The sequence below is a fragment of the Saimiri boliviensis genome, chromosome 1 (genome assembly GCF_048565385.1).
Source record: "Saimiri boliviensis isolate mSaiBol1 chromosome 1, mSaiBol1.pri, whole genome shotgun sequence".
Classification (NCBI taxonomy): Eukaryota; Metazoa; Chordata; class Mammalia; order Primates; family Cebidae; genus Saimiri; species Saimiri boliviensis.
Genome location: NC_133449.1, coordinates 175,511,848 through 175,526,488, shown reverse-complemented (window position 1 = coordinate 175,526,488; position 14,641 = coordinate 175,511,848). Strand labels below are relative to the sequence as shown.

Below are 14,641 nucleotides of genomic sequence, written 5' to 3'. Positions count from 1 at the left end.
TGTAAGAAATAGGGTCAATAGGAGTTCCAGCATCTCAGAATTAGGGTGAAACCCAATACAAGTAAGAAAGTGATTAATTTTCCTTTGGTGGGTCCCTCAACCCCAGCCATTGCAAACGGTCCACACCGGACCCCCAGCAGTGCAGGCCTAAGGCCACGACGCGCAAGCGCAGCCTGCTTGCCTGGCTCCCTCCCTAAACGTCGGCTGGAGATCGGGTCTCGCGATGCGTGTGTGCGTGTGCGTGCGCGGCCCTCGCGAGCTCGCGCACGCCGCCTCTCACACTACAGGGTGGTAGTGGCCTTTTCCTACTGCGTCCGGGGCAGGACTGTGCGCGACGGCCGCGACGGGAGCTGGGAGCCAGCGTCTGCCTTGCTGCCGCCCTCTCGGCTTGCCCCTCCACCTAGGCCCGTTCCCCGCACCGTGCAGAGGCGGCGGGCTGGGGAGGAAGCGGCGCCCCCGTGAGGTTCTCAGCCGCTGGGAAGCCCCTGGACGCGCCGAGGGGTCGGGCTGCAGGCGGCTGAGGTAGGTGGGCGCGCGCGGGCTGGTCACCCGGCGGTGAGCGGAGTCGGGCGGCGGCGAGAACGGCGGCTGGCTGGCGGGGGAGAAGAGGCCTTCGACCCGCGCCTGCTACGGGGCCCTAGCGTGGCCGGGAGCGAGAGGAGGGGCCTCGGACGTAGGCTGCTCTTCCCCGGTGTGGTGCCATTACTGGGGGACATTCCTCTTGCGGCGCGGGGAGGAGGCCCCCTTTCTTTTCTTTGAGGGGTCAGAATCCGCAGTCCGCCCTCCGCCTTTAAATAAAAGCCTGCCGGCTCGAGATTGGCATCGCGATGGAGTGCCCGTGGACTTCTCCGCTTGCGGAACTCCAGGCGACGGACAGCGGCTTAGGAATTTTGCTTTTTAGAGGGTACACAACCCTTTCTGTAGGGTGGCGTGCATCTTCCGCAGACTTGTTATTGCTGGTACGCTAATAGTCGCTTTCGGCACACAACAGGTAATACGTTCTAAACGCCCCGTTTCAAAATAAGGAGACTCCTTATTTGTGAGCCGTGGGGCACGATTAAGGAGTAGGAAGAAGACAAAGGAGGCCGTTATTTATGTGCCGTCCTATTATCAAAACTTTCCGTGGTGGGGCAGGGTGCGTGGCTACTGGCCTCTGCCGTATGGACTTTCAGAGTGATTGAGGTGAGTTGCAAATCCTCATTTAGAATTACGAAACGTATATGATTATACGTAATTGTTAGTCAAATGACCTGAAATAAATACCTGAGAATTATGTGATGTTTGATCTTTGGAGGAGAACAGAACTTGGGTTTCTTGAAAGGAAGCTTTCTCCATGTTTAGAAAGCTTCAGGGATGCTTTGTGAAGTTGCTAAAAATAGTTACTGTTCTTTATGTTGGCAGTAATGACTGCCACATTCAATAGAAGAGAAAGGAATTGTTCTATAAAGAGCAGCTCATTTTAGGGGTTAAACTTCAGGAGTTGAGAACAATAAAACAACTTCAGGGATAGCAAGTTTTAGCTTATACTTTAAAAATTCAAATTTAGTCACAGTCCAAATATACAGAAGCTCTTAGTTGACTCTTGTATATTCAGTGAACTATTTAAAAAGATGATCTTTAACCTTTGTTAGTCTACACAGCCTGTTCTATAACTCTTGGCTTCCATTCAGTCCACCGTGTCTAGAAATGTAGTATTCATTCTGACTCTTTTTTTTTTTTTTTTTTTTTTTGAGACGGAGTCTCACTCTTGTTTTCTAGGCTGGAATGCAGTAGCATGAGCTCGGTTCACTGCAGTCTCCACCTTTCAGGTTCAAGCTATTCTCGTGCTCCAGCCTCCTGGGTAGCTGGAATTACAGGCACCTGCCACCATGCCCGACTAATTTTTTTGATTTTTAGTAGAGATAGGGTTTCACTGTGTTTTCCAGGCCAAGCTGGTCTCGAACTCCTGGCGTCAAGTGATCCGCCCACATCTGTGTTTTTTTTTTTTTTTTTTTTTTTTGACTCTGCGGCCACAATACATTTTGGCTTTTAAGAAATGTGGCTTGCCAACTTTAAATGAAAGAATCTTTTGGCCTGGCATAGTAACTCACACCTGTAATCCCAGCACTTTGAGAGGCCCAGGCAGGTGGATCACCTGAGGTCTGGAGTTTGAGACCAGCCTGACCAACATGGAGCAACCCCGTCTCTACCAAAAATACGAAAATTAGCTGGGCATGGTGACACGTGCCGGTAATCCCAGCTGCTCAGGAAGCTGAGGCAGGAGACTTGCTTGAACTCAGGAGGTGGAGGTTTCAGTGAGCCAAGATCATGCCATTGAACTCCAGCCTGGGCAACAAGAGTGAAACTCCATTTCAAAAGAAAAAACAAAAACAAAAAACAAAACGAAAGAATAGTTTGCCCTGAGGTGTGGAGGAGGAAGGCATCATGGAGTACAGGGTTAAGCTCGTCTTATGCAAATACTTTTTTTTGTTGGAGGTGGCGGGGGCAGAGTTATGCTCTTGTTGCCCAGGCTGTGCAGCGACACGATCTCGGCTCACCGAAACCTCCACCTCCCAGGTTCAAGCGATTCTCCTGCCTCAACCTCCTGAGTGGCTGGGATAATAGGCATATTCTACCACACCCGGCTAATTTTGTATTTTTAGTAGAGATGGGGTTTCTCCATGTCAGGCTGGTCTCAAACTCCCAACCTTAGGTCATCCGCCCACCTCAGCTTCCCAAAGTGCTGGGATTACAGGCATGAGCCACCGTGCCCAGCCTGCAAATACTTTTTATATAAACATAAATATTCTGCATGTAAATATATAGTGATGGTTATGCACACAGGCTCTAATGGTTCTGATTCCCAACTTAATAAAATTGAAGTCAAAGTAGGAAAGGATTGGTTTTAGTTCTCTTTTTTTCTTTTTCTTTTTTTTTTTTAAATCATTTTCTTTAACACACATCTCTTTCTGTTTTTAGTTAATATTTATATGAGTAATTGTCATAGTTAATTTCTTGTTTGGCTTGTTTATGAATTATTGAGTAAGCAGAATACTGTACTGATTTCTTGGCAGTAACAGGGAAGGAATATACAGAACATGTAGAAGCCCTATGCTTTAGAAATGTTAAGTCAGTGTCTTTTTTTGATTTTTTTTTTTCCTTTTTTTTTGAGACAGAGTCTGGTTCTGTTGCCCAGGCTGGAGTGCAGTGGTATGATCTCCACTCACTGCAACCTCTGCCTCCCGGGTTCAAGCAGTTCTGCCTCAGCCTTCTGAGTAGCTGGGATTACAAATGCATGCCACCATGCCCAGCTAATTTTTGTATTTTTAATAGAGAAGGGGTTTCTCCATATTGGCCAGGCTGGTCTCGAACTCCTGACCGCAAGGACCCACCTGCCTTAGCCTCCCAAAGTGCTGGGATTACAGGCATGAGCTACCACACCCAGCCAAGTCAGTGTCTCATTATCTTTCCATTGGAATAAATAGCTTTACTCTTGTCCATTTGTTCTTAGAATAGTGTTTTGCATGGAGTTGGCCCTCAATAAATGTGAGCTACGTCAGACGGAGTTTTGCTCTTGTTGCCCATGCTGGAGTGCGGTGGCTCTTTTGCCCATGCTGGAGTGCAGTGGTATGATCTCAGCTCACCGCAACCTCTGCCTCCCAGGTTCAAGCGATTATCCTGCCTCCGCCTCCCGAGTAGCTGGGATTACAGGCATATGCCAACCATGCCTGGCTAATTTTCTGAATTTTTAGTAGAGACGGAGTTTCTTCTTGAATTCCTGGCATCAGGTGATCCACCGGCCTTGGCCTCCCAAAGTGCTGGGATTATAGGCGTGAGCCACTGTGCCGGGCCGCACATCTGACTTTTTCTGTGTTTTTTTTTTTTCTGAGACAGAGTCTTGCTGTCACTCAGGCTGGAATACAGTGGTACGATCTTTGCTTACTGCAGCCTCCACTTCCCTAGGTAAAAGCGATTCTCCTGCCTCAGCCTCCTGAATAGCTGGGATTACAGGCACATGCCACTACATCTGGCTAAATTTTTTATTTTTAGTAGAGACAGGGTTTCACCATGTTGGTCAGGGTTGTCTTGAACTCCGGACCTTGTGATCTGCCTGCCTCGGCCTCCCAAAGTGCTGGAATCACAAGCGTGAGCTACTGTGCCCAGCCAGTGTTATGTTTTTTCAGTGTGGACTGATACCTGAGTCAGAGATAGTGGCATTTTGCCTCTAAAAGCCTAACATAATGTAAGCTAAGACTGTATATCCTGAGTGCTGACAGATTATGAATGTCTCTGTGTGTGTGTGTGTGTGTGTGTGTGTGTGTATATATATATATTTTTTTTTTTTTTAATTTTTACTCTCCTGGTAACTCAGAACATTTTTTCTTTTTTAATTTCAGACAGAGTCCTGCTCTGTTGCCAAGGCTGGAGTTCAGTGGCCTGATCTCAGCTCACTGCAACCACTGCCTCCCGGGTTCAAGCCATTCTTCTGCCTCAGCCTCCTGAGTAGCTGGGACTACAGGCTCGAGCCACCATGCCCAGCTGATGTTTGTATTTTTTTTTTTTTTTTTTGAGACGGAGTTTCGCTCTTGTTACCCAGGCTGGAGTGCAATGGCACGATCTCGGCTCACCGCAACCTCTGCCTCCTGGGTTCAGGCAATTCTCCTGCCTCAGCCTCCTGAGTAGCTGGGATTACAGGCAGGCGCCACCATGCCCAGCTAATTTTTTGTATTTTTTAGTAGAGACGGGGTTTCACCATGTTGACCAGGATGGTCTCGATCTCTTGACCTTGTGATCCACCCGCCTCAGCCTCCCAAAGTGCTGGGAATACAGGCTTGAGCCACCGCGCCCGGCTGATGTTTGTATTTTTAGTAGATGTGGGGTTTCACCATATTGGCCAGGCTGGTCTCGAACTCCTGACCTCATGATCCGCCCCCCCCCCCCTTGGCCTCCCAAGTGCTGGGATTACAGGTGTGAGACACTGTGCCTGGCCAAAACATTTTTTTTTTTAAACAAAATTTTTGTCCGTTTTTGTATTTTTAGTAGAGAAAGGGTTTTACCATTTGGCCAGGCTGGTCTCAAACCCCTGACATCAGGTGATCTGCCCAGCTCCGCCTCTGAAGGTGTTGGGATTGTAGGCATGCGCCACTGTGCCTATTTTGGTTGTGTTTGCTAAATTCTAGAATTTGCTTTTCTTCCATTTGGAGATCAAATCTATTTGACTTTGCAGTCAGAAAGATTTTTGTGGATATTTGGTGAGGAAGAGGCTAAAACGGTGAATAAAAACTTAAGCAAGAATATTTTAAGTTCGGTCTTGTGTTTTCATTTTAGTATAGTAGAGTGATTCTCATGGTAAAAGGTGGATTTTCATCACCACCACCACTCCCGCGCCCCCACGAATATTTGGCAATGTCTGTAGAAATGTTTGATTGTCACATATTTTGGGGGAGGGAGAGAGGTATCGCTACTGACATCTAGTGGGTAGAAGCCAGAGATGCTACTAAATATGGTACAATGCAGTGGACAAATCACAAAAAAATTATCTGATCCAAATGACAGTGCTGCTATTGAAAAGCCATGATGTACTGCACTGTAAATTTTTGGTTCTGAAGTTGAGTTATCAAAAATCATATTTGGTTTAACCATTTCCTGATGTGTGACCCTGGCAGAATGCTTAATGTCTGTAAAATAGAGCTATAATATAATATTGTATGTTCCCTATAGGCTTGTATTGAGGATTAGATAATGTGCAAAGAACCAGGCTTATTACCTGGCACATACTAAATGCTAAAAAATAGCTAACTTTCAGTCAGTACTGTATTTGGAACTCATCTTGAACTTTGAGAGTCTCCTTTTTTCTCATCTGAAATTAGAATTTGAGCTAGTGAAGTGATACTGTAGTTCTTGTATTGGTAGGGAATGAGTGAAAAAGTCATTCCACTTAATATTTGTGTTTATCCCAGTCTTGTTTTATGTTCTCAAGTCTAAAAAGCTTCTGCCATAAACGAGTAGCTTTTCACTATAGATATTTTTCCATCAAGTTGAGACTTTAAACCAGCTTGCCAATAAGCTCTGTATCTGTTGATTTTCAGCAAATATTTCATAATTTAACAGAATTTGATTCTGTGACTTCATTCTCATTTCCTTTTGCCTTTATAGACTAAAGTAAGTTTACAGTGGTTTTGGCTAACGTTATTACCTGTTTGCAGCCTCTGGGAATAACTGTTTTCTTAATTGAGGTTTTGGTGCATTTTTACATTTATGAAGGGTGCACGTAAATATCTCTTAACAACTTGGGGCTAGCCCTTGATATACATTTGTGACTTTTTTTCTGAATACGAATTGGAACCCATATCTTTATTTCTCTTATCTGATCACAGCATAATATCGTAGTCACTATAAAACTCTCATTTCCTCTAAGTGATATGGCTATTTAGAGCCGGTTTGTTGTGGTGATGGTTTTAGTAAGTCCTTTATTTAAAAAAAAAATCACAGGGATGTCCTTACAGACAAAACAGAGACTTTGGCCCCTCCCCGCCCCATTTTAAGAGCAGGATTCTTGCTATGTTGCCCAGGCTGGATTCAAACTCCTGGGCTCAAGTGGTCCTCTCACCTCAGCCTCCCTAATAGCTGATGCCACCATGCATGGCTGGACTGTTGAAGAAGTCACAGGGCTTGTGTAAGGGAAGATGATCCACATTATAATCAAGGGAGAAAGCAATGTTGTACTTTCAACTTTTTTTTTCTTTTTTTTTTTTTTTTTTGAGACGGAGTCTCACTCTGTTGCTAGGCCAGAGTGCAATGGCATGATCTTGGCTCACTGTATCCTCCACCTCCTGGGTTCAAGCGGTTCTCTTGCCTCAGCCTCCCAAGCAGTTGGGACTATAGGCACCTGCCACTACGCCCAGCTATTTTGCATTTTTAAAAGTGGAGATGGGGTTTCACCATGTTGGCAAGGATGGTCTCGATCTCTTGACCTTGTGATCTGCCTGCCTCGGCCTCCTAAAGTGCTGGGATTACAAGTGTGAGCCACCGCACCTGGCCATACATTCAATTATTTGTCTTGATAAATATACCATAAAAATAGGAGGTATTGGCTAGGTGTGGTGGCTCACACCTATAATCCCAGCACTTTGGGAGGCTGAGGTGGGTAGATCATAAGGTCAGGCAATCGAAACCAGCCTGACCAACATGGTGAAACCCTATCTCTACTAAAAATACAAAAATTAGCCGGGTGTGGTGGCAGGTACCTGTAATCCCAGCTACTCAGGAGGCTGAGGCAGGAGAACCGTTTGAACCCGGGAGGCGGAGGTTACAGTGAGCCTAGATCATGACAGAACAAGACCTATCTCAAAAAAAAAAGAGATATTTTATTATGGTTGTTACCTATATTTTTGTGGTATAAGTCTTAAGCATTTGTATAATGAGTGAACATTATACAAATGCTGGGTGAAAGAGCAAGACTCCATTGCAAAAAAAAAAAAAGGTATTTTATGATGGTTGCTACCTATGTTTTTGTAGTATAAGTCTTAAGCATTTGTGTAATGTTCACTCATAATACAAATGCTGGGCGACAGAGCCAAGACCCCCATCTCAAAGGAAAAAAAAAAGGAGGTATTTTATTATGGTTGCTACCTGTATTTTTGTAGTGTAAGTCTTAAGCATTTGGGTAATGTTCACTCGTCTTAGCTGCTGGAAACCCTTGTTTACCTTTTGTATGGGTACTGTCTTCTGTTTTGATGGAGGATGTTTGAAGTGAGTCAGTACCTTGGGCCAAGAGATTGTGTTCTTTATACTTGATCTTAGCCAAAAGGCCAAGAAGTAGTTGAGATTGTGTTCATTGCTTGGCACATTCTGTCTTTTGTGAAGTGTAACATATACTCAGAGTTGTGCATAAATAATAAATTGCAATAATGATGGAGTGTCCATCTTGTGGAAACTGTGGTCAGTTCAGAAGTATACGTGTGAGAAATATAATAAAAGACCAACCGGAGGCATTCTAAAGAGTATCAGGCAAATGGAAAAAAAGAATTAGGTTCATAAGAGTTCTTGGCTTTGCTATTCTTTTGAGGTTTAGTAATCTTGAAGAGAAAAGCTCACAAAAGAGAACATTTGTTTTTGACTTACATGCTTTTCCAGTTCCTAATCAGAGAACATTATGGCTATGAAATCAGTATTATAATTGAGTTATCTTGTATGATGTTTGTCTCATGATTACATTGAGAACAAGAAGTATCCTTGAGTCTGCTGATGTGTGTTTGTTTATAAGTGGTCTGGAATCCTGCCTGTCAGCCTAATTTTAGGTAGTCTGCATAGTTGTTGGAAGACAGACTGTTTTCCCACTGAATGCTGCATACAGATATATATTTGTATATGTGTATTTATACATACTTGTCTTTTATTTTTGGTAGAAAATGATGCATCCTGTTGCCAGCAGTAATCCAGCTTTCTGTGGGCCTGGCAAGCCTTCCTGCCTAAATGAAGATGCCATGAGAGCTGCTGATCAGTTTGACATATATTCCTCCCAGCAAAGCAAATACAGCCACACAATCAGCCACAAACCAATGGTTTGTCAGAGGCAAGACCCACTAAATGAGTCACACTTGCAGACTACAAGTGGTAGAAGCATAGAAATAAAAGACGAACTAAAGAAAAAGAAGAATCTCAACCGATCCGGTAAGCGTGGCCGGCCTTCGGGAACCACCAAATCAGCAGGATACCGGACCAGCACAGGCAGACCCCTGGGAACCACCAAAGCGGCTGGATTTAAGACAAGTCCAGGCAGACCTTTGGGGACAACTAAAGCTGCGGGATACAAAGTCAGCCCAGGGAGACCTCCAGGTAGCATTAAAGCTCTATCCCGTCTTGCCGATCTTGGTTATGGCTGTGGCACTGCTGCTTTTCCTTACCCTGTGATGCATAGCAGAGCAGTTCATGGGGTAGAGGAAACTAGCAGTGAAGTCAAACCACCCAATGAATGAATGAGGCAGGAAAAGACGGCCAGGTTTAGAAGGAAGATTGTGAATAATCCCAAAGCTTGTTGGTTTTATTTTGATACACATAGTTTTATGGTGTGGGCTTTCCAAATTTGTTTTCCTATTTGGTTTTTTGGTCCTGCTTTAGCTCAGAAACTGCCATATGCTGACAAATGCACTCAGGGCATGAGCAGTGGCATTGTATTTGTACATAGGTTCAAGTGTAACACCTAACTAAATCATTTTTGCTTTTTCTTTAGAGTTATGATCATGTCTCATGTTTCATTACTACTTTGAGGCCATTCTAAATAGATGCTTTATGTGATAAACAACTGAAACCATTATACCTTTTAGTTTGTGAAGTAAGCCTACAATATAATAAAGATACTATCTAATGCAGTTTTAACTGATGGAGTAAAAGAGCAAACTAATGAATCAGGATTACTTCAGGTAATGGCTGTGTGAGTTTTTGTAACATTTATTTTCACAAGATGGGACACAGATATTTGTATGCTTTGGCATTTACATCCACTTCAAAGGTTCAGAAATTTATTTTTAATGTTCTAGGTTTAAGCAGCTTGTAATTTATTGATCTACATGGCATTAATTGATTTAACCATTATTCCTAAAATAATTTTTTAGTGTTTGCCTTTGAGCAGTTATAGGTTGTGTATTTTTTAATTGCCTATGAGCATATATACCAAACACTACAAACAATTCATATTTACAGAAAATTTAAACTATTTTATAAAAACTGCACATTACATTTTTGGTGAAATACAGTACATTCTGAGGATAGCATATTTCATGAAAAAGAAACATTCTCTAGGTTTGCATGTTGCTATAGTTGCTATATTTTGCCTTTCATATAGAAAGTTGTAAAGTATTATGTTTAAAAGCATTTATTGGCTGGGCATGGTGGCTCACCCTTGTAATCCCAGCACTTTGGGAGGCCAAGGTGGGCAGATCACTTGAGGTCGGGAGTTCAAAACCAGCCTGCCCAACATGGTGAAACCCCATCTCTACTAAAAATGCTAAAATTAGCTGGACATGGTGGCGGGCACCTGTAATCCAAGCTTCTTGGGAGGCTGAGGCAGGAGAATTGCTTAACCCCAGGAGGCAGAGGTTGCAGTGAGCTGAGATCACGCCACTGCACTCCAGTCTAGGCAACAGAGTGAGACTGTGTCTCAAAAAAAAAAAAATTTTTTTTATTAATGTTGCTCATTTATTTGGAATTTTTTTAGTTTTTCTCAGAAATTGTCCCATTGCATTAGCACTTACTGTGTTTTCAGGTTTATATCTACCAAAGGACACAAATTGAATGGTAGCCTGTAAAACTGGTATAAACAGAATGCATTTCCTGACCATCAGAACCAAAATATTAAAAAACATTAGGAATTCATCTATGCATGAAACATGTAAAAAGTATGTTGGTTAGTTTAATTAAAAATCTTATTCTGGCTCCAGTGAGACCATTTCATCCAAAATATTTTTTTCCCCCCAATAATGTTTGCTTTAGAAGCAAGATAGGAAGGAAAAATAAGTATTAACTAGTTGTGTATAGTAGGGACAGAGAATCTTTCTTCTTTTCTTTCTGAAAGTAATATTTCTTGTTACACATTTTATTTATTCTGAGTTCTAAATAAAATATTATAAACTTCAGACTTGAAAAAATTCCACTGAACTTTAAAGTTACAATGTTTGTATTTGGGATTTTAAATGCCTTTGAGATTAAAATGTAGAATTGCAGGACCCAAAAACCTTTAAAATACTTACAATTTTAAAAGGGCACATGTGTTTTTTTGGGCTTGCTCTCATTAATGCAAACTCTGATTGCAAATGGATGTCATGTTTCATACCTTTTTTGTCAGGAAAAAAGCAGCAAGCCTTCAGGTGTTCCAGTGATGCCCGACACAATGAGCTGGACTTTATGCTGCTCTTTACAGTCAGAGGTGTTGCATTATATGTGGGGACTATGTGCACTGGCATCTAAGACAGTGACCTCAAGAATATTAGCTTTGCACAAACGTAGAGAACGATGTTGGATCACTACATTATCAGTTATAACATTCTGGCAGCTAAATTGCTACAAGAGCTTCTTCTTGCAGAAACTTAAAATACAAGATTTTTAATAATTTACTCAGAAGAGTATAACTTCTGACACACACAAATGCTTGCCTCTTTATTCATATGTTTGTTACCTACTCTCCATATGTATCTGTCATTTAGCTGTTTCTCAAGATGATGTTTAGCAGTTGGCTGCTTAGAAATCTCTTTCAAGCCAGTTTCTAAAGACAGTTGTTTAATGTTCTGCCATAGAATAAGGCATACCATTGTCAAAGATTTGATTGTTGTGTTTTATAGTAAGTCCATTTGACATTTCCCTTTCAGTTTATTTTCCTTCCTTATTTTGTTATACATACTCTACCCTTTCTTCCCTGCCTTTCCTACATTCATTCCTCTTCCTCTGCCCTCCAGCACATCTACTTACTGGTGCTGTGCTGTGTGTCAGAAGATAAAACAGGTGTATTATTGTATAATGATTTTTTATACATGTTTATGAAATGGTGAGATCAACTAAAGGAGGCATGTTCATAACAGTGTTTATTATCAGGAGCTATGTCCCAGGAAAAAAAAGGGAGGGGCAAATGGTTATATGGAAATGGATAACATTGTTTAGAAAGCTGAACTTACTGTTCAACGGAGCGGTTACCTGGAGTATTAGATCTATGCACTGGTGAGCATCTCCTGATTCCACTTATTTTTCTCCCTGTGAACAGTTTACTGGTGCCATGCTGAAGAGAAAGACGTCTAAGTAATAACATGAATGAAGTCTTAAAGTTTAAATATTTTTACTGCTATATAACCTAAAGACTACATTGTACATCTTCTGTAACACTGTCTCTTGTTATGATACACACTGAAATAGCATGTTAAACAGTTGCCTATACTTTAATATAATCAGTTGGGGAAAACTGGCCTTTTCTTCCCCACTGTATGTTTGTTTCTTGAAAGGTAAATTGCTAATTTTATACTGTGTAATTCTGTTCTTCACAAAATAGGTTTCATTATTCTATATTTAAACAGTTGGTCAGAAAATGATCTGCAATTCAAGTAAGTTTGCATTACTTTTTTCTTTGAAAAGTATTTTAACATGCCTTATTTATCATATTAGCAAATAAGGAGCTAATAACATGAAATTTTCATTTTTGACAGCTATAACCTTGCATAACTAATATTTAGGATGATTTTGATACTATCTTTAGAGTTTTGCACTGGGTATTTATTGGCACAATGTATTGGAAGAAAATGAGTATCTGGTTTAAGTTTTAATATTTAGGGACATTTAAACAAGTCAGTGTTTCAATTAGACTAAAAATCTTTATATTTTTTATTTACTTTTTAAAAGAAACATCTGTCAGAGTAATATTGATTCCAAACTGATGTTTGTGTGAATTTACATGTCTATTTTCACGAACTAAGAATGGAGTTTCTTTGAGTTAAGGAGAAAAAATATATATATTTGGGTCAATTTATTAGGTTAAAGGTGACCCATTCAGTGTAAAAACAGACACTATGTGTGAGCTAAAGAAAAAAAAAGTAAATTTCTCCTTTATATTCTAAGACGCTTTAAAAGAACAATTCAGGGGATATCGATAACTGCTACTCTGTCAGTCATTGTCTGTATATGCAGTAAAATTTTGTGATCCCTTTATAGTAATATAAAGAATTCACAATGGCTTTTCAAAACAATTTTTTCCTTGGACATAAAGAATTTTGATGCTATTCTATTTTTATTTTTATTATAGCTTAACTGTATGCTGTTAAACTCTAGGATGTATCTGAATCTTTCCTTTTTTTCCCCATCCTCCTCCAAGTATATAAATCTGTGTTCTCACATATAATGTATTTAATTTTTGGAAAATTTATGCTATAGTAAATCAAGTGTGTGATTTAAAGTAATCAGATCACTTTGATTCTTTTAAGTTTTCACAATTTCTTTTTTCCACAGGTAATTTTGGAGAAAATAATTGACAATTAACTGATAATAAGCACGCTGTCCTCTGCTGTAAAAAGTCTGAATAGATACTGTGTATGTTTTTATGTCCATGAACTTGAGCTACTCGTGTGCAATTATGTGTATGGGAATGGAGTAGTGTTCATGATTCGTATCTACATCATCATATGGATGTATATTCATTAATAAAGTCATGACTTTGAAGCCAACTATGTTTACTATTTTGTTTTTAATTATGGTACTTTTCAAGTACTTAAGTGGTAAGTGGTAGACCTTTTTCGTGAATGTAGATCTTGTATTTTTCTTAGAATTTTGCTTGTTTTTTTTTTTTCTTTTTTAAGACAGGGTCTCCTGTTTCATCCAAATTGAAGTTCAGTGGCATGATCTTAGCTCACAGCAGCCTTAACCTTCTGGGCTCAAGCAGTCCTCCTGCCTTCCTACCTCAGCCTCCTGAGTAGTTGGCACTAGTACATTCCACCATGCCCAGCTAATTTTTTCGTTTTTGTAGAGATGGGGTCCCCTGTGTTGGCCAGGCTGGTCTCAAACTCCTGACCTTATGATTTGCTTGCCTCGGCCTCCCAAAGTGCTAGGATTACAGGCATGAGCCACTGTGCTCAGCCAGTAGTTTCCATTTATCATCTATAATTTTTTTTTGAGACAGGGTCTCACTCTGTTTCCCAGGCTGGAGTGCAGCGGTGTGATCACAGCTCACTGCAGCATCAACTTTCTGGGCTCAGGCAGTCTTCCCACCTCAGCCTCCCTGGTAGCTGGGACTACAGGTGCACGCCACCATGCCTGGCTAATGTTTTGTATTTTTTGGAGAGACGGGTTTTGCCACATTGCCCAGGCTGGTCCTGAACTCCTGGACTCAAGCTGTCTGTCCGCCTTGGCCTCTAAAATGCTGGGATTACAAGCATGAGTCACCATACCTGGCTTAGTAGTAGTGTTTTTGTACTCACTCTGAGATAGATAAATGTGACCATGGAAAACTGATACATTTCATCTCTGCGGCCATTCTTCTGTAAGAACTTAGGAGCTTTGAAGTAGCCTCTTAAAACAGTGACAGAAAAAAATCAGTCATTTAAAATTTTCTCTGTCATTTGTCTTTCTTGTGACTCTCTTAAATTTTTTTTTGCCAGGCACGGTGTCTCATGCCTGTAGTCCCAGCACTTTGGGAGGCCAAGTTGAGTGGATCATGAGCTCAGGAGTTCAAGACCAGCCTGGCCAAGATGGTAAAACCCTGTCTCTACTAAAAATACCAGAAAAATGGCCGGCTGTGGTGGCTCACACCTGTAATCCCAGCACTTTGGGAGGCTGAGGTGGGCGGATCACAAGGTCAGGAGATCAAGACCATCCTGGCCGACGTGTTGGTGAAACCCTGTCTCTTAAAAAAAAAAAAAATTAGCTGAGTGTGGTGGCGCATGCCTGTAGTCCCAGCTACTCAGAAGGCTGAGGCAGAAGAATTGCCTGAACCAGGAGGCAGAGGTTGCAGTGAGCTGAGATCACACCACTGCACTCCAGCCTGGGTGATAGATAGAGTGTGACACCATCTAAAAAAAAATTTTTTTTTCTCTGAAGATTTTTAGTCCATTCTGTTAGGTATTTATTTCCATATGGGCTTGGCACGTTTTTAAGTATGGAGTCTGCCCATTTTGTCTTTAATTTGCCTGGT

At 41.4% G+C, this 14,641-nt stretch overlaps 1 protein-coding gene across 4 annotated transcripts; it reads left to right on the top strand.

Annotated features, from left to right (window-relative positions):
* Positions 1–232: 232 nt before the first annotated feature.
* C1H5orf24 (chromosome 1 C5orf24 homolog) lies at positions 233–13,178 on the top strand. Of its 4 annotated transcripts, XM_039467300.2 has the most exons (3): positions 233–522; positions 8,388–8,817; positions 10,823–13,178. In XM_039467300.2, exons 2-3 carry the CDS (start codon positions 8,391–8,393, stop codon positions 10,942–10,944), a joined length of 549 nt encoding a protein of 182 aa, XP_039323234.1. In that variant the 5' UTR covers positions 233–522; positions 8,388–8,390; the 3' UTR covers positions 10,945–13,178. The 4 variants fall into 4 exon arrangements, with proteins under 4 accessions (XP_039323234.1, XP_039323147.1, XP_010336934.1 ...); XM_039467213.2 differs by having other exon boundaries at positions 236–522; positions 8,388–10,916; XM_010338632.3 differs by lacking the exon at positions 233–522 and adding an exon at positions 547–991 and having other exon boundaries at positions 8,388–10,916.
* The last annotated feature ends 1,463 nt before the right edge of the window (positions 13,179–14,641 follow it).